This window comes from Sinocyclocheilus grahami, unplaced genomic scaffold (assembly GCF_001515645.1).
Source record: "Sinocyclocheilus grahami isolate Dianchi unplaced genomic scaffold, SAMN03320097.WGS_v1.1 scaffold125.1, whole genome shotgun sequence".
NCBI classification, from domain to species: domain Eukaryota; kingdom Metazoa; phylum Chordata; class Actinopteri; order Cypriniformes; family Cyprinidae; genus Sinocyclocheilus; species Sinocyclocheilus grahami.
Window position 1 is genome coordinate 1211566 of NW_015505304.1, and position 23589 is coordinate 1235154.

The window sequence follows — 23589 nt, forward strand, 5'->3', positions numbered from 1 at the left end:
ATTCCAGTTCCCTGACCTGAACCCTATAGAAAATGAGTGTGGTGAACCGAAGAGGAGAAGCACCATCATGGAGCTGGGAATCTGAAGGGTCTGGAGAGATTCTGGATGAAGGAATGGTCTCTGATCTCTTGTCAGGTGTCCTCTAACCTCATCAAACATTATAGGAGAAAACTCAGAGCTGTTATTATGCCAAAGGGAGGTTTCAAAAAGCATTGAATAAAAGGGTGCTGTTAATTGTGTCCAATGTGTATTAGAGAAAAACATTTATGTCATATTGATATTTCCCCCCATTTGAAATTCTTATTCTCCAATGAAAGGTTAGATTTATGTGAAGTTTTTAAATGAAAGATCAAAATGATTAACAATGCAGATTTATTTTCACAGCCTTCTTTGATCATATTTACCAAGGGTGCCAATAATTCTGACCACCACTGTATATATATCTATATATTGTACATTCATTTGACTTATTTTACCCTTGTTTTATATTGATTCTGTGTTCTAATATATGCAGTTTCCATAAGGCTGCAATGCTGTGCAAAAGGTGATGTTGAAGCTTCATTAATTTCTTCTGGTACCAGGGAGCGCTTCTCTCTGTAATTGCAGGAGTGTCTGCATTATCTTCAAAAGTTAACTGATAAGGAGTAGCTTCCTGCCACGGACACTAAATACTTTGTTTCATTTGTGCTTTAAAGGAGATGTTTGGAGATTGTGTGCTTTTTATATCTTGCTGTGAATGACTTCAGATGCCTATTCTATTTCTTCCTCGGGAGCTCTCATAATAAAGATGCCTCGCACAATCACACTCCCCAGCTGAATTTTGGCTTAAATAAAAGGAAATACAGGAAAAGATATTGTGATATTACTCAGCATGCACTGAAAATAAAACAAGTATTTTCTTTTTCATATTTTTTACAGCCTCCTGCTCCTCTGATTATTAGTCATAACTACTAGGACTTTCAATTTAACGTGTTATTTTAGTAAAAATTAATAAGTTTGGTCCGGACAGTGTAGGCCTTAGATGAACACAAAATAAACATATTTTTCTCATTATTATTATTATTTTTTTTTTCAAATAAATTATTTCTCATCAGGATGCTACTCCTTATCAGCTAACTTCAGAAGATAATGCAGACTCTAAGGCAGTTACAGAGAGAAGCGCTCCCTGGTTCCACAAGAAATTAATGAAGCTTCAACATCACCCTTTGCACAGCATTACAGTCACACAGCGACTGCATATATTAAATATTTAGTAGTGAAAATCAATATAAAACCAGGGTAAAATAATTCATATACACATACGTAATCACACATAGTTAAAAGATTTATGACAATATATGCATATAAATAATTAAAATGTATATATAAAAGTGTATGCAATTTATGTGCTGGTCAAAACATGGGTTAACTTATTGGTATTTTTGCTTTTTAATAGTAGTTTTATTGTTTAGATTTTGTTGAAAAGTCTACAGTATGCTCTTAATAGGGACAGTCCACCCTGTCATTATTTACTCGTCTTTTTTCCAAAACTTAATGAATTTCTTTATTCTGTTAAACATAAAAAGATATTGTGAAGAATATTGGTGTGAGGGAAATTAAATTATTATAGGTATTATTTGCTTTACTTTACAAAAGAGTGTTCTTCTTTAAACTATCTTAATGCCTCATCAGTATGATTGGGTTATTTTGATATGCTAAAAGACCAACAGGAAGTGTGTGTGTGCGTGTGTGTGTGTGTGTGTGTGTGTGTAGCTGAAAGTGCACTGAAAAAAATTATACTAAATTTCTTTAATGTAAGTCGTTGCAAACAATTTATTTTTGCTACATTTAAAAAATAAAAGCATGTTGAAAGTTAGTCAACTAAATTTGTTTATTTAAATGCAATCACTTACCTTAAAAATTTTTTGTAAATTCAATGAATAATTTCTTCAGTGTGAGACAAGAAGTGTTATTTTAGAGCTCCTACATGCTCGCTTCTAAGAAAATGATTTGCATAAAATACTTAGAAACGCATCCAGGGGACATAGTTAGATATATTTAGATACCTTAAATGGACACATATGTTGAAAATGTGTTACGACTGGATGAAATAGAAGCATCCTGAGTCAACATATTTCTCTTGGTCGCACTCTGCAGTAATGACTGTATGACTGTCAACTTGTCTTGCAAGAAAATATATCTTTAAAAGACTTTTATCTCATACCTTTATTGAAATAGAAAATTGTCACAACAATTGGTAACGGTATGAGTAACAGCCATATATAATAACCAATTATCTTTCAAGGCTTTCCTCTACAAATATTGATATACATGCAAGTAACTGCAAATAATTTAAATAATGAATCAGTATATCAAATTTGAATTGATTGACAGCCTTAGTAAATACCGAACCTCTAAATCTCATAGAACGCACACTGTCTGCATACTTAGCATATGTGTTTGTACTGTAGCAACTACTATTTACTGGTATTTCTGTGCGAGCACACATCCAGAAGCTGGATGTGGAGATAAATATATGTATTTGCTTGTCTGTGTACTGGTATTTGTGTGCATCTGTATTTATAGGAGGCTCTCACTCTGCACAAGTAAGTCTGTGCATTTGTCCCTCTGTGTACAGGTGTGTGTTTGGTCTTTCTCTGTCAAGTCCCTGAGGGCTGAGACCTGGCAGCAGAGGGCCAGCGAGACCGGGAGCGAGTGCTCATTATTTAGTCCTCCAGAGGCCTGTCCACTGTTGCAACAACAGCTTCTCTCCGGGCCCGCAGCCTGACTGACAGCCTGACTGACCCCGTGTCTGCTGTTTATGGAGACATCACTTCATTAGCACACTGCAATACTCAACAGACATAAGGGTGTGCCATCTGCCTCTCAATCACGGCCAAGGTTAAACATGCTCGCCTCTGGTCGGAGTCAGGTTTGGGATGAAGCGTTGCGTTTCTGTTGTGGCATCGTGCTTAGAACAAAAAGCATTCGACGAATCCAAAAAACAAACAAACAAACACGGTTGCATCTGAAAGCAAACAAGCCACCTTTAAACAGCCTAGCCTTTTGGCAGTCACGACTTGTTCGGCTCGACACCAGCAAAGCAGAGCACTTTAGGTGCCACAGAAGCGCACAGGTTAGCCTGTAGCTAAGTGGGCTCGGTAATATGGCTAATTGTCTTACCTGCTCAAATGAGGGAGTCCATTAGCAAAGGCCGCAGCCTATCCCTGGAGTTCTGATTCAGCGAGGCAATTAAAAACAGCATTTTAAAAAGCGCTTTCTGCCAGAAATGTCCTCACTAAACTAATACCGTGGAGAATAAAGTGCTGGAAAAACATAATTTCATCGTCACTAACTAGCAAGGCAAAGGAAATTGGCATCTTAAAAGCATATAGTGTTGAAACGCGGACGTACGCGCTCATAAACATTTTTTCCCTGGCTAAAGACGGCTGAAGCAATTTGTTGAAAATGATACAACAAATTGAATTACACAATAATCGTCAGGCACTTTGTGACGGCGATAATGAAGAAGAATGACCCTTTGGAGTGGGATTGGGAAGAGCAAACAGTAGCTTCTCTGTTTACACAGAGCATAATGATCATTAGAGAGAAGGAGTGGAGCTCCTCACATAACCCTTTACGTCTTAACGAGCGCCACTAAAAGCGCACCGCCACCGCACTGGATGGCTTATATTAAAACGGAGAAAAGGTTAGGTGATTTTTAGCCCCGTCCCCGCGAGTCTAATTTAATCCTCCGGGGCCCTTTTCAATAAGATGTGATGCATTACTTCTCGCCTGTCCCTAATTAATATCGTATCATTTAATATTAGGAGCTTTGATTCACTGTCTCCCCCCTCTGTTTATTTCCAGCTCATCTGCCAAAGATCTCAACTGAGGCTTGCGGAAATGCTGGGTAATACAAATAATATTTTACGCCTCGGTGACGGCCGTTCGCAGCCAGGAGGAGAGTTAATCATTCTCTGAGGGATGATGGGATTGGAAATATCAAGGCAGAGCCAATGAGGTTATTCTTATCAAAAAGTCAAATGAAATCAGATACTGAGACAATTACAGAACCTGGGACACAAAGGACTCGGCACTGGTCAAAGCTGATGCCGGAACGGTGGATTTTTATCGTATGTTAGTTCTCTCATTCCGGCCATTGATTAAAAGCTATCCCTGGTGTGTGTGTGTGTGTGTGTGTGTGTGTGTGTGTGTGTGTGTGTGTGTGTGTGTGTGTGTGTGTGTGTGTGTGTGTGTGTGTGTGTGTGTGTGTGCGTGTGTGTGCGTGGATGCACTGAGCGCTGATCTCCATACAAATCTCCATTTACTTGAGGCCCAATTACACACCAACCGAGCAGGAGAGAGAGAGCAAGAAAGGAAGATGGCATGATTGAGGGAAAGGGAGAGGGAAAATAAGACAGAAAAAGCCTCAGCACCACTGAGCAGGCAGCACAGTGAGAGCACTAATGGCCCTGACCGCATGATTGGATGCAGAAATGCACAGCTGCAACACACTAGAATAATGACAAGCCATATCATCGGGTTGAATCCAGAATGCATGTGATCAACATACATTATTTCTTAAAGTGAACGTGAAACAAAGCTCGCTACCTACTTCTATATTTCATATTTCACAGTAAAACAGAAAATAAAATTCAGCAGATCATGATTTAAAAATTAATTTGAACATGTGATGCAATAATTTGTAATTAATTTATTAATTATTTCTATTTGTTTTAATTTATAAAAATAAATTAAACATATTTACTGTCTAAATAAAGAGATTAAATATATATGTATATATATATATATATATGTGTGTGTGTGTGTGTGTGTGTGTGTGTATACCTACTTAACCATATTTTGGGGACAAATTTGTACCCAAAAGTGAGCTAAACCTGACAAAATCTCCAAAAACCTCCCTTTGGGGACGTCCTCATTTGTAAAACTGGTATAAACAGTTTATACAGGAAAGTTTCCTGTAAGGGGTAGGTTTAGGTGTAGGGCAATAGAATATACAGTTTGTACAGTATAAAAACCATTACGCCTATGGAATGTCCCCATTTAGGCCAGAGCAATGATTCAAAAGCATGAAAACCCATTATAAACGAGGCATTCGTTGCATCCAGTGGGGACATAATTATGGATTATAATGACTTACACTGTCTTTTTACACGTTGCGTTGCATCGCGCAGTGCCGCGTAAACATAAAACCATGTCTGCATTTGTGATCGGAGAAATGACAAACAACAAGTGCTACTCTACACTGCCCAATAAACTTGCTTTAAATATAGTTGAGTTGAGTTCAATTTGAGTTGAATTACTGAAATAAATGAACTTTTCCATGACACTCTAATTTATTGAGATGCACCTGTACAAAGTAGATGAGGAAAACTAGGATGCCGGGTGTATTCAAAGCGCCGCCATTCCTGTCTACAATGCGTGGAATGGTGCGCTGTGATTGGTTGAGCGGATATATCGCATTCTGCAGAGAAGGGAGACTGGCGTTTGTCGTGGTTTGGAAAGAAAGGGAGAAAACATGACAGAACAACTCGGCGGATATCGCATTTTGCGTAAAATAAAATATTGACTTTTCAATACTGACCAGATACAATACTGATTTTGGCGGAAACTCACATTTTTTTTAAATGCCGTTAATCATGTTTTGGAACCAACCTCTTCATATATATATATATATATATAGAAAATATCAGTGCACATAATTAAAAAAAAGTATGACTTGCTTTCTTCTGTGAAACATAAAAGAACATATTTCGATTAATGTCTTAGTGTTTTTTGTCTATGGAACATTAAAGGAATAGTTCACCCAAAAATGAAAATTCTGTCATCATTTACTCACCCTCATGTAGTTCCAAACCTGTATGAGTTGCTTTCTTATGTTGAACATAAAAGAAGATATTTTGAAGATTGCTGGTAATCAAACAGTTGGTGGTTGCCATTGACTTCCATAGTAGGAAAAAAAATACTATGGAAGTCAATGCCAACCACCAACTGTTTGATTACCAGCAATCTTCAAATATCTTCTTTTGTGTTCAACATAAGAAAGCAACTCATACAGGTTTGGAACTACATGAGGGTGAGTAAATGATGACAGAATTAAAATTTTTGGGTGAACTATCCCTTTAAATATAATAAATAAAAAATAATCAAAATTTAAACAAATGTTACAACTTATTAGGAAACTTCATTAAAATCTAATCTTTCATTAAAAATTATGAAGACTAATCTTATGTTGAACATACAGTGCAGATAATTAAAAAACAAACACACAATAGTACACAAAAAATACACTAAATAAACATTGTTCAATTCAATTCAAAACGACAAGGTCAAAATCAAAATCTGTGTGATGTACTTTCTTCTGTGAAACATAATAGAGGATATTTTTTGAGAATAAAATTTTTTGTCCATGGCATTTTTCAGAATATCTTCTTTTGTGTTCTGCAGACGAAAGTCGTGCAGGTTTAGGGGGTAAGTAAATGACAGAATTCACATTTTTAGTTGAACATTCCCTTTAAAAAGTACATAGTTAGAATTTTTAATTCATGTTGACTTTAATTAAAACATGTTATTTTTGCAGTTTTGGGTATTAAACATAGTCTTGTATCGATTATTTAAAAATAATTGTCTATTGATAAACAATTAAGCTAACTTTCATTTTGCTGACTTTGTGACTGGCAGTGCATTGGAAAACCACATGGTGCACATGTCACAGAATACCACAGTCGTTTCAGCTAAGGTTCACAATTTGTCCAGAGAGTCACACAAACACATACACACACGAATGCACGCATGCACCTGCCTCTCATACAAGAAAGGAGCAGCAGCCTCTTAGCAGAAAGGTGAAGCAAGGGACAAACCATCAGAAAGCAGTGGGACAGGTGTCTGACAGAACCACAAACTGACAAGCTGAATAGATCTCCCTCCCTCTCTTTCTTCTTCTTTCATTTTCTTTCCTCCATCTTTTCTCCTCCCTCAGCAGTCTCCTTGCACCTCGCCATCACTAATCATACAAGCCTCACCTCTGCAGAGAGGACAGTAGGATGAGGGAGGAAACTGACAGCAGAAACTGTCAGCACAAGGCGTGTGAGCCGTAGCCGACAGCAAGGATGTTTAGATTTCTTCAACACCTTGCAAAAACTGTAAAACACAGCAGAGCACAGCTCCTGACAGCAAGTGCTATAGGGGAGAAATGTGAGGGGAAACAACAACTGACCAAACAATATGTGCTGAATCTCTTGCACCGTTGAGTATTGAATGCTGCATGAGTCAGAGTTCCTGGTGCATTTTTCTTTGTCCTTACACTGCTTTCATTTCTGAATCAACTGTAAAGAATTTATTATCAAAGGAGGGTTGATATTAAAGCGACAGTTTAGTCATAAATGAAATGAGATCACGTGATGCGTTAATGGCGGTGCAGCTCTCCACACCACTCACATAATTCCAGGTCTTTGAAGGATAACTAAATGCTAAACTACGTGAAATCATCGAAAATGACGACCCAGACCACACCTGTTCATACTTAGGAGGACACAATCTCTCTTATTAAGAAGAAATTTAAGGAGTCCTCACCGCTATCTCCCAAGCTGAGATGGATGGTGCCATTTTGTCCGGAGTGAATCAAGCCTTGAGTGAGCAAAAGACTGATTTAGACAGAATTGTTTCTGCCGCTGTCAAATCTGCCATAGGTGATGTGCTGACACCTCAGATTTTAGATCTGAAACGTGAAATTGAAAACACCAATAAAGTGGTCACCGTCGTAACCAAACAGATCGAGCAAGTGGGAAAATCGGTATGTCTGCTCCAATCCAGATGCGACTCCATCCAAGCTGCTGTTCGTAAAGACAGGGATCAGATCAGCGATCTGAAATCTAAATTCGACGACATCACATTAAAGACTGCTGACAGGGAAGACCGCAGCAGAAGATCCAATGTACGGTTAGTCGGCCTCAGAGAAGGTGCTGAGGGAGATGACTGTATCACCTTTTTAAAGGCGAACCTGCCCAAATGGATACCTTCCATCGTGAACAGAGAAATCAAAATTGAACACGCACATCGCATCTATTCAGACAAGCCGTCTAACCACCCCCGCACGGTCATATTCAAACTGCTGGACTACACCGATAGACAAGCCATCCTCAAAGGGGCAAGGGCCGTATACCCAGTCAAGTTCAGCAGCGAAACTCTTAATTTCTTCCTGGATTACAGCGTAGACACCACTAAGAAAAGGAAGGCTTTCACTGAGGTACGGAAGAAGATACACTCGGAATTCAGTCGTTTCTCCTCTTCCCGGTGTTACGGTTTAACTGGTGACCGTGTTATCTGGTGACCAACTTACTGGTTCGGGTCTTTCGCTCCAGATGTGATGGAACGACCGCAGCAGATTCGCCGATTCTGAAAGCACAAACTGACATGATATTAAGCTGTTTAATAAACACACACTTGCTCATTACATGATTTTGGTATTCTTGTAAAGATTACAAATTATTGCTATGATCGCCCGTAGCGGCTGAAGTACGGAAAATAAATAAAAAAGTCTGTTTGGCATGGGTTTCGAACACGCGTTAAAAGACGCCGCACCGTGTGACGCCAGTAATGAACGCGCTGAGCTACCAAACTGCGCTAGTTCAGCCTCAGATTGTTGGATTGAAGACAGGATTTTACTCTCTGCGTCACATTGTGCAGCTGGCTGAATCAAGGAAATGTGACCGTGTTTACCTATTATGAAAATAAACCATAGTAGAAAGTTGACTACATTTTATGGTTTATGATATTAAAGTACATTTCATGGACTCTCAGACAATGGTAAATTTTTGGCTACTATGGTTTAATTACAAACGCTATAGTTAAACTATATTTACTATAGTAAAAACATGGTACATTTTCTTCAGAAACTATAGCTGATGTTTCATTTGATGAACGCAATAACGTTATTTTGCCGTTATTTTCTCGTAGAAATACTTTGGAAACATGTCACTTGATTTCTTTATTTGATTGTAGTAAATGAAATGACCCACAACCTCGCTTTAGATACTCACACTAATAGACTGATGGCCTTTAAAAACATTTTAATGCGTTTTTAAAATATAGTTGGACCCCTTGAAGTGTAAAATACTTACATTCTAAATGTAGTATTTGAAACATGCTAATATGTAAGGCAGTGAACCTTGGTATTAAAATTGTTGATTCTCTGTCTAGGGTTGCTCAGACAAATTTAAAAAAAAAAATGTATATTAAATATTTTTTTAAATCAGACAGAAAATTAAGTGGGGTATACAGAGGTGGGACAACTTAAAAATGTCAAGGCAAGCCAGAATCAGTACGGTTAAAATGAACATTTTACCTAGAGTTAACTTTTTATTTTTCATGCTCCCTTTTTTTCCTACCCCTAAATATTTCAAAGAAATTAATTCATTAATTTCTAAATTCATCTGGGGCGGTAAGAGTCCTAGAGTCAGTTTTTCAGTATTACAGCGTGCAAAACCGCATGGCGGTCTTGCTCTCCCTAACTTAATGCTTTACTATTTGCTTTCCAAATTAGGGCCATGCGTGTCTGGGTGGACACCCACTCCAAAGTACCCTGGAGTATTGAGTCTGACTGTGTTCTCCCCCATAGGCTTCAACATCTGCCTTTTACTGGTGTAGGCTCAAGAAGCTTACATCAGAAGTTCGGAAACATTATTTCAACTATTTTAAATGCTTGGTTTAATGCAGAAAAGATTGCAGGTCTTGTAAAAAAAAATCTCACGTCAGTCTCCTCTCTGGAACAATGCCCGCCTATTATTTGGTTATCAACCTTTCTGTTACCCTCATGGTCCTAAAAAAGGTGTGCTTACATTTGGTGATATATTCAATGGTAGTGGACTGCGCACATTTCAGGATATTGCCAGGTACCTCCTTTTTATGTATTTGAAGTTAAGGTCTACAATGAAAGCATATGGGGTACCCTGGAATTCTAGCTTAGATGATCACCCATTGTTAAAGTGGAACAAAAACACTGGAAACTGTCAGGGCACGGTCTCCTTTATCTATAAGCAATTACTTGAATGTTCATATAAGTCCTTGAAGATGGTAGCGGTGTGAACTCTCCTGGTTGGGGTTATAGTCTTGATTGGAATACAGTTTGGTTAAATCTCTGCCTTACCTCCAAAAACCCCTCGCACATTCTTATTCATTTCAAACCTGTACACAAATTGTATTGTACCCCATATAAATGATACTTGATGAAACTCTCATCAAATCCTAATTGCAGTCTGTGTAATAATAATTCTAAAGGTACTTTTTTGCATATGTTTTGGGATTGTTTAGTCATATACAATTTCTGGAAACATGTAGTTCAAGTGCTAAAAAAAATATCACAGTTGCAGTTTGATCTTGATCCTTGTCGTATGTTGTTAAATGATGATTCTTCTTATAAGTTTACATTAGTTCAGAGAAGATTGTTAATGTCTGGCTTCACTGCAGCTAAAAAAAAAAACAATTATACAGCAATGGTTTACACCTGACGTGGATCTTAGAAGATTCTGGCTGCTTTCTTTTCATAATATTGTTTGTTTAGAACGCAGCACTGCAAGGATTAATGGGGCTAGAATACAGACTGTTACCTATTGGAGTAAAATAGCCCAAGCTTTAAAAGATTTGTTTTAAATTGAAGATGCATTATTATGTGTGGTAATTTGCTGCAGTGGTTTATTTGTATGTTCCTTTTAAATTACCCTGAAGTATTATTCACTGTACTTGTGTTTTTTCCCCTTCTTTTCTTAATATTTACACTGTCGTTCAAGCTCTGTAATGTTATTATTTCAAATAAAAAAACAATCACAAAAAAAAAAATGAATGAAATTAATTTTGTCATCATTTACTTACTTTCATGATGTTACAAACCCAAATGACTCCTTTTCTTCTTCAGAACACAAAGAAGATATTTGGGTCAATGACAAAGGTGCTCATTCTTTTGTCCAATCTATGAATTTAATCAAAAATGCATCTCTTACATAAATAAAATTTTTACTTGATGAGATTAATATTTCTTTTTTATTTCTGAATTTAAATTCCTTTCAAGTCAATGTTCAAAATGTCAGGGTGATGTTCTGGTATCATAATGAAGGAAAAAATTATTAATAGAATGAAATAACTGAAAAGAAAATATTAAGTAGTCCAGCTTAAACAGTGCTTATAATCGTTATAACAGGAAAAAAAAAAAAAAATCCTTGGCAAGTCATTAGGGTTTTTGAACAGGTTTTTGGTTAAAAGAAGTTGCCAGCATTTTTTATCATATTCACCAAACTTTTGTGAACCCCATAATATACTGCTTTATGAATATGTAAACAAAGAATATATCAAAGGAATGAGCATCTGGTTTGAAAAAAATGAATGTGGGTAAGTTCTATCAAAAAACATTTTGAGCAAAAATCTGAGAAAATTACATTGTTGTAAATTTTTCAGATCAGTTTCAGAACAATAAAAGTAAAATAAAAGTACCCCACTCTGATTTTTTTTATCTTTTACATGTCTTGAAAAGGTGGTTGCTAACAAGTAGCTAGAAGGGACAACAAAAATTGTCGGGAACATTAAACATTATCATGTTGAACAGGAAAACTAATACTCACTAGTCCACTTTCACAGCCTTGATGTGTTTATCATTGCACTAGGGATGTTCATTTCGGTTATTTCTCCTAACTGACGCTCATTAACCGATTATTAACCATTAACCGACCAGATTATTTTAAATTAGAATTGAATTAAAATTAGAAAGGATATGTGTCTGTGACCCATTAAAAATACTAACATTTGTTTCCCAGGGATTAATTTTGCATGCGCAAAAAGCAGCAAACAACTGAATATGAAGATTCACATGGTCACATCACGCACCTGCAGAGCTTCTGCGAGCGGAGAAAAACATAATAAAGCTAGGCTATATATAACGAATAAATAGGCCTATACGAGAAATATATTTATGTCATGACAACGCTCAGAGGGATTGGCGTGGTAATGTACATGACAATGTTAGTGTATTTGGTCTTGCTGGAATAGATCTGCTACGCTGCTGCTGCTGCTGCTGCAGCAGAGCAAGTACCGAGACTTGCTACTGCCAATACATCCACAACATGCTGCTGTGAGCATGTAAGAAATATTGCTGCTGCAAATATAACATACATGAAATAACCCCCATATAGCATACATGAATCACCTCGTAGCAGATCTATACAGGTGGAGCTGGGTAAGGTGGGGGGTTTCTGAAGCAAGCTGCACTGCTACGGCAAGCATTAGTCATATATTTGAATGTTGAGCAGCGAGCTCATTGGCTACCAATACAGGAGAGAACCAATCAGCTGAGCCATGTGATAATGATGTCATTAGGTCAGATTGAGTTAGACCTATCGGACTGCGCCATCTAGAGTTTCATGCCAGAACTCTGTATTTTTACTTAAATAATAAATTAACAAATCGAAAGAAAATACTGTGCAACAAGTAGGCTAGTCTAGTATGCAGTTTTGGTTCATGCGCAAAAAGAAACCAAGACGGCAGAAAGTGGCATCTTATTTTTCTTTATTTTATAAAAGCACAAAGATTTGTTTTTATTGTGAATATACACAAATAAAAGCAAACCTTTTACAGTTTAGATTATCTGTATGACTCGAAGAAGTAGTTGTTTCCATTGTCAGAAGGAAAAAATTCAAGTGATTGCGCCAGCGCCGCACACTCGCACACAGTTGAGAATGCTAACTTGACAATGCAGCCTGTTCATTATCATAATAAAATACAGTCAGTCAAACGTATAGAAAAAACACACTGCTCAGTTTAAATATGTAGTAAAATCTGTGCGCACAGTTTGTTTCACGTGGACATTGGAACGCGAGTGAAGTACAAAACCAGGTTACATAAAAAATATTTTGGCATTCAAATGCATCGTGAATATGGAAACATTTGGATTTGTGTCGAATGAGAGACCAAACATTGGTTTCAGTTTCGTTTTAGCCTAAATGAATTCGTTTTGGCTTGTCCTATATAGCTATAGCTTCTTACATTTTTAATTCTTGTTCTTTTCTGTATACGGTTCAATTTAAAAGGTTTGCTGTGGAGTGAGGGGAACAAAAATAGTCTAGCATATGTTTATAATGTCTGTAAACATTTCATGTCGGCATTAGGCCTATTTCTGAATGAAATAATAAAATGTGACGTGTTTTTTTTCTCTCAAATCTTTATTTTATCTAGGTATATGCATAGTGTATTTTAACCATGCAGCTAAATTTTTTAAATATTTTGATTAATAACTGGAAAAAAATTATTTTTAAACCGTTTAACTGACTGTATTAATCAGTCAAAATTCTTACTGTTGGTTAATGGTTAACCGGTTAAAATGAGCATCCCTAAATTGCACTTTTGCAATCTATCCTATCTCAAACTTTCCAACTTGTATATTTTAAATAAAGGTTGAAAGAGTTGTCGGAAGTTTAGTGGTGGTGATGTTGAGGTCTGTTTATAGCCTAACTTTAGCTTTTTACTTTTGATCATTATATATAGGCTTCATAATTCATTAAAGTTGTGTTCATTTTTGAAAATTTTGATGAACAAAATTTGTACAAAAATACTCAAAATCATTTTACTAAATGATAAAACATTTTTAAAATTAAGATGTGATTAAAAAGGAAAAAAAGGAAATTATAGTATTACCATATCTCTGTTTGAAGAACTTGACAGCCGTGGTCACCATTCACTTTCACTGTATGGAAAAGAGCAGCTCAGAAACATGCTATAAATATTTTCTTCTGTTTTCCTCAGAAGAATGAAAGTCATACGGCTATGAAAAGACATGAAGGTGAGTAGGATGATGGATTTTTCATTCCTAGGTGAACTATTCCTCTAATTCAAATAAGACAACGGGTGCAAAAATATGCAGTAAAAATAGGATTCTCTCACCACAGGGCAAAACGATCTTGACGATATCTAAACTAAGTCAGCTATTCCCTGCAGAACAGGTGGTAAACACACCATATCCACATTACAGCCATAATGCTTTTTATAGCCTGTCTGCAGAGCCGAAGAACTGTAATGGGGAGTGAGTTATGACAATAATAACTCTGTCTCTTCATAATCAGGTAATCAATTCAATCTTCTGCCAATTGTCTCAGACAAATGCTTCTTTCGCATCCCCTGTAGAATGTAATTGAAGGGTTCTGTCGTTATTGACTCGTGTAGAGTAAACACCTGTGAGGTCGTCGTCTGTTGTTGTGGGCGTCCATTAATTTCAGATGAGTAAGATTAACAAGGTGTATGTAAATTCATATTTTGCCCCTTGAAAATTCTTTAGACAACTCAAGGTCCGCAAACTAAGTTAATGTAATGCAATTTTGAATAAAAATTCAATCTTTATTATCCCATAAATAAAAATCTGCAAACATCTCACTGGTACACTTAAAGGAATAGTTCACCCAAAAATGAATGTTGTACTCAAACACTGCAAAGGTAGGTCTTCACTCAAACAAGTGTGACACTGACGAAGGCAGATAACCAACATTTTTGTCTTTTATCCCCTGCTTTAATTCAAATAAAAGAATTTAGAGTGCAGACCAACCTTTGAAATGTTTGAATAAATATAGGTCTTGGAACCTAACCAGCTGGAAGAGTGCGGTGAATGGCATTGATTGAAAATGTACTACATCCAAGATGTAGATATAAGTGAAAGTGACATGTGGCCAAGTATGGTTACCCATACTAGGAATTAGTGCTCTGCATTTATCCCATCCTAAGTGCACACACACACCATGAACACACACCCGGAGCAGTGGGCAGCCATTTATGCTGCGGCGGGGAGCAGTTGGGGGTTCGGCTCAAGGGCACCTCAGTCGTGGTATTGAAGGTGGGAGAGAGCTCTGTACATTCACTCCCCCCACCTACAATCCCTGCCGGTACGAGACTCGAACCTGCAACCTTTGGGTTACGAGTCCGACCCTCTAACCACTAGGCCACAACTTCCATATTGTTATGGGCAAAAAACAATGAATCCTCTGCAGTGAATGGGTGCCGTCAGAATGAGAGTTCAGACAGCTGATAAAAAAGCACTGATCAAGCACCGTTTACAAGTGAAAACATCCCAAAACAGTTCTAAACTAATTTGTCAGTAGATTTTTTATGTAAGAGGACAACAGGGGATGGATTTTTTCACTGGTGGAAACATTATGGATTATGGAATGGTATTTTGGCCAGAAGCAACAGTCTAGCCTCAAAATGCCTCAATAATGGATTTGTTTCTTACAAACATGCAGCTATTTACTTGACAAGATGTTTGTTGATGAACTGGAGATGGAGTTACTGTGCTGTTTTTATAAGCTGTTTGAACTGTCATTCTGACGGCACCCATTCACTGTAGTGGATCCATTGGTGAGCAAGTAATATAATGGTGAATTTCTCCAAATCTGTTCTGATAAAGAAACAAACTCATCTACATCATGGTTAGCCTGAGTAGGAGTGAATATTCAGCAGATTTTACATTTTGGGTGAGCTATTCCATCAAATAGCTTTTTTACAAATATTTTTTTTGCGAAAGAAAATAAGATATTGCAGATAGAATTAGTAGAATAGATTTGTTCTGTAAACATTTCATGAGCTTTTAGTGCTGAGATATAAAAAGACAAAGGTAGCTGAAGTGTCCACCTCTCCAGGCAAAAACGAGGGGATCTTTCCCTGCAGAGGAAATGCTAAGCTGTGGGAGAGATGCAAGAAGCAGAGAGCTGTATCGATCGGAGCTTTAGCAAAATCTACCGTTGCATCTGTGCCAATGAGAGGAAGAAAAATTAGATCAAAACCTTCTGTCCGCGATTGAATCATGTTGGTGTCAGTCAAAAAATCTCTAAGAGCCGGGCATTGCTCCAGAGAAATCAATATGGCATGGATGGATATTAATGTTTGGTATTATCAAGTCCAATTGAAATCACATTGCACAGGAGAGACCTAATCGTTTTATTAACAGTTTATACTCAATGTACGTTAGAAGTCTCTTCCATCTTCCAAGACATACCCACTAGTACTGAAAACAGCCATTGTCAAAGTCATCTAGCTAAAAATGAGAGTCAGTATTGATCTGAGCATTTAGCGAACAACCGTGTAGCACCATCCTGTAAATCAGAGAGATGAAAGCATGACAACAATTGGACGATGACAGACTCTCCGTGTTTTCTTTAAACAATTGTGTGTCAGTGGTCAATATTTTCTTCTGTGACTGGGTTTGACCCAAAGAGGTTTTTAAGAATACAAAGATGCGCATCACAGCCCCGTGATTTTGCTGCAGTTGTCAGAGTGACAAGTTTATTCTGCTTGTACACAGCAGAAGATCAAAGATACACAGGGGATGGTGGTGAATCTTCTCACAAGAAAGTATGATATTTACATACCGGAAACGCATGGTCCTCTTTACAATGTGAAGATGATGACATCTTTTTCCAAATGTGCATTTTATTTGTATCACCTCAAGGTCAGTGTGGTCTGTCTGTGAAAACTTGAAGTAAAATGTAGACACAAACATGGATAGCTGTAACCTCAGGCAGCAACAGACTGCAGAATTCATGACAGTCAAAGCACAGATCTCTGCTCTGTATAGCTAACTTCATAAGGCTCAAGGTTTGATTGATTGGCACAGCTCAGTTAGCCCCTGCTGGTAGATGCTGTAACTACACCATTCTGGAATTGCTGGCATGTACTGGGGGGAAATGGTGTAGTAGGGTTTACTTTTAAACAATTTTCACAAAATTCACAATTCATTTTTATAATTAATTACAAAGAAATGGCAAGTAACACATAGAATTAAACACAAGTTTTCAAAGTAGAAAGACTGAAACAGTATTTATTTGTAAAACCTAATCTAATAATCCTTATTTACAACTTTACAAAATATTTTTTTCTGACTATAACAATTTATTTCAGGCTCAAAATAAAGTTAATTTTAAACATTTATTTCAAATATGATTAACAACAACAAAATAACATAAAACTGGTTTAAATTAATAAATATACTATTATTTTGTATATTTATTTAGTATAGCATTAGTATATTAGTACTATTCTTAAAATAGTCAATTAAAATAAAAAGATGCATAATAATTGTTATTAAAAACAATAAAATAAAATAATATATATTGTAAAATAAATAAATAAACGTATTTATTACTATATTTATTTAGTGAACTATTAGTGTATATTAGTATTAGATTATTCAATCAAAATAAAACATTTGATATGAATAAATTTGATTTTTTCATTGGTTAATTCAAGTCATAATGGACAATGACACAATTTTTGGCCTAATTTATCACTTTGCCTCTGTAGGTAAGTATATTACCTCTTTATCCATTATTGCAAGTTTGATACTGTAATGATCATAATCACATTAAATGAATAGGTCAAGAAGACTTTCCACAAACTGACAAGATCAGTGTAACAGTATGCATCTGTGACAGGAGAGGACTTTTAAAACACAGTTCATTTATTTTTTGAGAACAGGGTATGCCTGAGTCTCCATGGTGACAGGTTTATTAGATAAAGACATGTTTTTAAACCTTTTGCTAGGGCTTTGGCTGGGAACCTAATATATCATTACTAGCCTTTGTGATTCACTCTTTGCAAGCTATTATAGAAAAGATATACAGGTGCATCTCAATAAATTAGAATGTCGTGGAAAAGTTCATTTATTTCAGTAATTCAACTCAAATTGTGAAACTCGTGTATTAAATAAATTAAATGCACACAGACTGAAGTAGTTTAAGTCTTTGGTTCTTTTAATTGGGATGATTTTGGCATCTTCAAAAAGCTGGGCAGCAGAAGGAAGCATGAAGTGCTCCAAGATTTTTTGGTAAATGGATGCAGTGATTTTGGTTTTTTTGCAGGTGTTTTGAGTTGATTAGCTGATTGGCATGTCACCATATTCAAATTTGTTGAGATAGTGAATTGGTGGGTTTTTGTTAAATGTGAGCCAAAATCATCACAGTTAAAAGCACCAAAGACTTAAACTACTTCAGTCTGTGTGCATTGAATTTATTTAATACACGAGTTTCACAATTTGAGTTGAATTACTGAAATAAATGAACTTTTCCACAACATTCTAATTCATTGAGATGCACCTGTAGCTGCTGGATGTGTTGTACTATCCACACATATATGGAAAAGATATGTACGCTCTACTCCAGGAGGAACTACCCACACTTAATGTGGTTTTTGCATTTCTGTTTAGGATTTAGGCGAGTCAAATCTGTGATCCATGGTTCATGAAATTCAAATCTGTGGTCTTGTCAACCGTGTGAGATGTTCTTTTCCCTCTCATCTGTTTCCTCATAACACACAAAAGCACAAACATAATACTGCAAACAGCTTATCTTATAATTGCTAGTTTTACAATAATTGCATATATGCATTATATTTATTGCTACAAATTTAACCACCAAGAAACTGTGTTTGAGGGAAGGCCACTTGAATCCCCAGTAATATTTGTTTAACAGCATAATAAAGATCTTTTGTGCTGTTAGCGGGCCAACTGTACTCAGCACTATTTTTGTCCAACTGTTGAATAATACAACACATGTTGAGACATGTTTGTCAGGCTAAAAGCAGAAGGCAAAACCAGACCACCTACTGCATAAAACATTGCATTAAGATAAATACAAGGTACCAAGGAAGATAAAATTAATATTAATATACTCCAGGGAGCACCAGTGCTGTAGAGCAAATATATGAAGCACAACTGATGTGTATGGCACCTTTTTAAAGGTGTTATTAATGTGAAATCTTGATTGTGATAATGAGATAATCAACAACCTAACAATTTTAACTTTTAAAAATGCAAGTAAGGAACAGGTGAAATTTCCAGGTGACACTTTATCTGGAAAAGTGTTTCTTGTAGGAGTCAAAGATGAATCAAAATCCCCAATTAATTCTTCAAGTCATTATTAGTGCAAAAACACTCATATTTTGTCAAGTACTGTATGTTACAGATTATAAAGTTATACGTAATAAATGTACGAAAACAGTAAAAACATTAAACATTTGGGTTGAAACAAAAATTCTAATTCAAGTAGTGAAAAAGTATTACGTCACACAATGAAATTGTGTGAAGTCTAAATAGCACTTTCTGTAGAATGATTTGCTATTTATATCACTAAAGCAGTTACCAAAAAGTGTGGGGTATTTCACACAGCTCAGAGTCTTATACCCATACTATGCATGGACACCATAATAATAATATATAACAAATAGTGTAATAAAGCACCCTGTCACCAATTAAGCACATGAGTGAAAGCCTATCATTAAATCTCAAGTAGCACAATAAAACCCATTATCTGAAAGGAAAAGTTGACATTATGCAAAATGCATATCAACAACCACATGTTATTTATGAATAATGTACACTTAGTGTTGTGAGACGAGGCTTTGGAAGTGGAATTTATAATCACATTGACTTGTAGACCATCACTGGTACTTTAGAAGCAAATACCTATAATAACAATAATAACAACAAATTGCTGTCTTTAGCTACGATTCCAAAAATGCAACTTTCAAGAAAATCAATAAGTGTTAGCCAAAATTATCTGTGAATACTTAATCTGGCATGCTCTTAAACAACAGCACAATCCTTTGAACACACCGTAGTCAAGTCAAGTTATACAGTAGAGCAGCTTCTCAGTAAAATATCAGAATCAATAATGCAAACTTCAAAAAATTAGGCAAATCTAGCTCAATAGTAAAATTATATTTTGAATTCAAATGGCAAAGTTTGTTGAACGTTGATGAGCTTGACTTACAAATTTGGCCATTTTCTTATCAGTCAGGTCATCACATCTTCAACATCCTTCTCGAGTCGACCAGTGAAGGATTTGGACGCAGTCATCAAAACAAGGAGTTGATGTTGAGGCACTTGAAGGGACTGATGCATCTGAGCAAAAACAGCAGACACATCTAATAAATGTTCAGACAAGAAAAAAATACATTTATGATTGTTAATACTTAATTTATATAACGATATGAATTACAATTATATGATCTGTAATTTATTAATGGAAAGTAAAACTATCGTTTGTTTGTTTGTGTTTAACGCCATTCCAGCTTCTATGCCTATTTTCATGGCGAGAAATATTATGGCTGAATTATATCATGTTTTTATCATTTATTTTTGCTAAAAACTCCAAAACTGCATCTTCCTCTAGTATTAAACACTTGTGTGTCATCCTGAAATGACCAGTTCTACAGCGAATATAAACAATCTGATCCCATCGGTTAGAAAATTTATAGAAAATTATTTTTCCAACATTGGGATTAATTTCATTCACGTTTATTCATTGTATATATATCCCACTCTGTTTGCCATTTGTTATTAACACAGGAACAAATTATTGGTTTTAAATCCATAGGAGGTAGAGCACAAAATTTTAGATCAGCCAATAACACTTATTTTGCAGCAGAGTTGGCTTCCTCATTTCTTTCAATTCAAAAGTTAAATTATAAACTATAGACCAAGTGTCCAATAAAAACTGAACTCTTTCAGATGAGATGGCATCAAATGCTACAATTAGCCAAATTAATAGCATTTTTACTACTGCATTAGCAAATAATGCTATAATGAATATTTTTGTGAATAAGCACAATCCAGAAACTAGACAACTGACAAGACAAATATTATTCTTTATATATATATATATATATATATATATATATATATATTCTTCATTCGGGGAAGTATGAACTGTATCACAAATCTAATAAAAAAATGAATTTGATATTTAATTTTCATTATCAACCCAGTATAGACCTAATAAACCCCTTATGTCGCTCATACACTACAAAGCCTTTAAAAGTCGTCGCCGATTTCTAATAGGCAAATTACTGTTTTGAAAATTATCAATTGCTCAACGATTAGTTCCTCAGTGAGTTCATTCATAAAACTGCAATATTAATTCGAAATACTAACGTTATACACTATGAAATTAAACAAATATATCGTTACCTTGATCTCTCTTTCTCTAAAGCAGTGTTGCCAACTTAGCAATTTTGTTGCTATCAGCAGACACATCTAATAAATGTTCAGACAAGAAAAAAATACATTTATGATTGTTAATACTTAATTTATATAACGATATGAATTACAATTATATGATCTGTAATTTATTAATGGAAAGTAAAACTATCGTTTGTTTGTTTGTGTTTAACGCCATTCCAGCTTCTATGCCTATTTTCATGGCGAGAAATATTATGGCTGAATTATATCATGTTTTTATCATTTATTTTTGCTAAAAACTCCAAAACTGCATTTGGATTAACTCTGCTAAAAGTCTGTAAAAAAAAAAAAAGATTTAACTAAATAAAAAAATTGTCAATGAGATAAAACAAGCACAATCTAATAAAACATGCTTAATGGATAAAGGGATTTGGCAGAGAGAACATGTTGGAGGATGAGCTTGACTTACAAATTTGGCCATTTTCTTATCAGTCAGGTCATCACATCTTCAACATCCTTCTCGAGTCGACCAGTGAAGGATTTGGACGCAGTCATCAAAACAAGGAGTTGATGTTGAGGCACTTGAAGGGACTGATGCATCTGAGCAAAAACAGCAGACACATCTAATAAATGTTCAGACAAGAAAAAAATACATTTATGATTGTTAATACTTAATTTATATAACGATATGAATTACAATTATATGATCTGTAATTTATTAATGGAAAGTAAAACTATCGTTTGTTTGTTTGTGTTTAACGCCATTCCAGCTTCTATGCCTATTTTCATGGCGAGAAATATTATGGCTGAATTATATCATGTTTTTATCATTTATTTTTGCTAAAAACTCCAAAACTGCATCTTCCTCTAGTATTAAACACTTGTGTGTCATCCTGAAATGACCAGTTCTACAGCGAATATAAACAATCTGATCCCATCGGTTAGAAAATTTATAGAAAATTATTTTTCCAACATTGGGATTAATTTCATTCACGTTTATTCATTGTATATATATCCCACTCTGTTTGCCATTTGTTATTAACACAGGAACAAATTATTGGTTTTAAATCCATAGGAGGTAGAGCACAAAATTTTAGATCAGCCAATAACACTTATTTTGCAGCAGAGTTGGCTTCCTCATTTCTTTCAATTCAAAAGTTAAATTATAAACTATAGACCAAGTGTCCAATAAAAACTGAACTCTTTCAGATGAGATGGCATCAAATGCTACAATTAGCCAAATTAATAGCATTTTTACTACTGCATTATTTCATTCACGTTTATTCATTGTATATATATCCCACTCTGTTTGCCATTTGTTATTAACACAGGAACAAACTATTGGTTTTAAATCCATAGGAGGTAGAGCACAAAATTTTAGATCAGCCAATAACACTTATTTTGCAGCAGAGTTGGCTTCCTCATTTCTTTCAATTCAAAAGTAAAATTATAAACTATAGACCAAGTGTCCAATAAAACCTGAACTCTTTCAGATGAGATGGCATCAAATGCTACAATTAGCCAAATTAATAGCATTTTTACTACTGCATTAGAAATTGTAATTGTTCAAAAATGTGTAAGTGTTCAATAATTCAATGTTGTATTTAAAAAATACAGTTATTTATATTTTAATATTATATTGCGTTATATTATTTTATGAACGAATCTAAATTAACTAGAGATTTTATGTAATTTTGCGTCATAATTATGTAATAACAATGTCATTTAGCAACTTTTAGCAACAATTTGACCTTCCTTTAGCAACTTCCCCCGAAAATTAGTTGGCAACACTGCTCTAAAGTGATTTTTCTGACCTGGTTCTTTCAAAAAAGCTCACAAAATCACACGTGTCTCTGAGACAGCGCTTCGGTAAAGTCGTATTTCATACAAACGCAGCCTTACTTCGAAATGTAAAGTTACATTACATTAAGAGGATTGTCATGTCCGCGTGTGCTCTCCGAGGAAATAAAATTTGCGCCTGACTGGCGTTTACGTGAGGACGTACAGTGCGTGCAGCATGTTTAAGTTATAGTATTTCAATTATATTTAACACAGCAACAGGAAAGATTTGTGTGGCGCGCCTATTTAGAACGTCAAGGGTTAAAAAAATTTTTTTTAAAAAAAAAAGAACGTGAAGGGTTGTGGTCACGTGACATGGTTGTGTGACGTCACAGAACACAAAATGCACAAGCTGAAGCTTGGAACTACAGTTAAAGCGAATTTGAGAGTGAGAGCCAGTGTAAAGTATTGACAGAAAGTGATTCTAATAACTGAACTGCTTTAGTAGATAGACAGTGTACAGACACTAAGTCTATTTAGACTTACACAGAGTGGCATTTTGAGACAAAACAGAGGCACTGATATATTTTAAGATCAGTCAGTGCAAGTTTCTTTCAGTTAAAACAGCTCAGACTTACACTTTAGTCTGGGACTAGGCTTAAGCCTGGTCTGTGAAACCGGGGGAGTGTGTTCTAGGTTTATAACATAATCAAACAGAATGTCCAAGACAGTGAAGTGCAGTGAAGTTGAGAGAGAAAGTGTGGATAGGCTGGAGATGATCAGTCTTACCTCAGACATAATGTCTGACTCTGTCAGCATCGAAGAGGTGA

General features: G+C 35.6%; 1 protein-coding gene across 1 annotated transcript in view; it reads right to left on the minus strand.

Annotated features, from left to right (window-relative positions):
* Positions 1-19887, minus strand: part of LOC107590155 (cadherin-4-like) — a 267908-nt gene extending 248021 nt beyond the window's left edge. Inside the window, exon 1 of the mRNA XM_016278770.1 lies at positions 19791-19887. Coding sequence (XP_016134256.1) covers positions 19791-19802 — 12 coding nt within the window. The 5' untranslated portion in view covers positions 19803-19887. The remainder of the gene's footprint in view (positions 1-19790) is intronic.
* Between the last annotated feature and the right edge of the window lie 3702 nt (positions 19888-23589).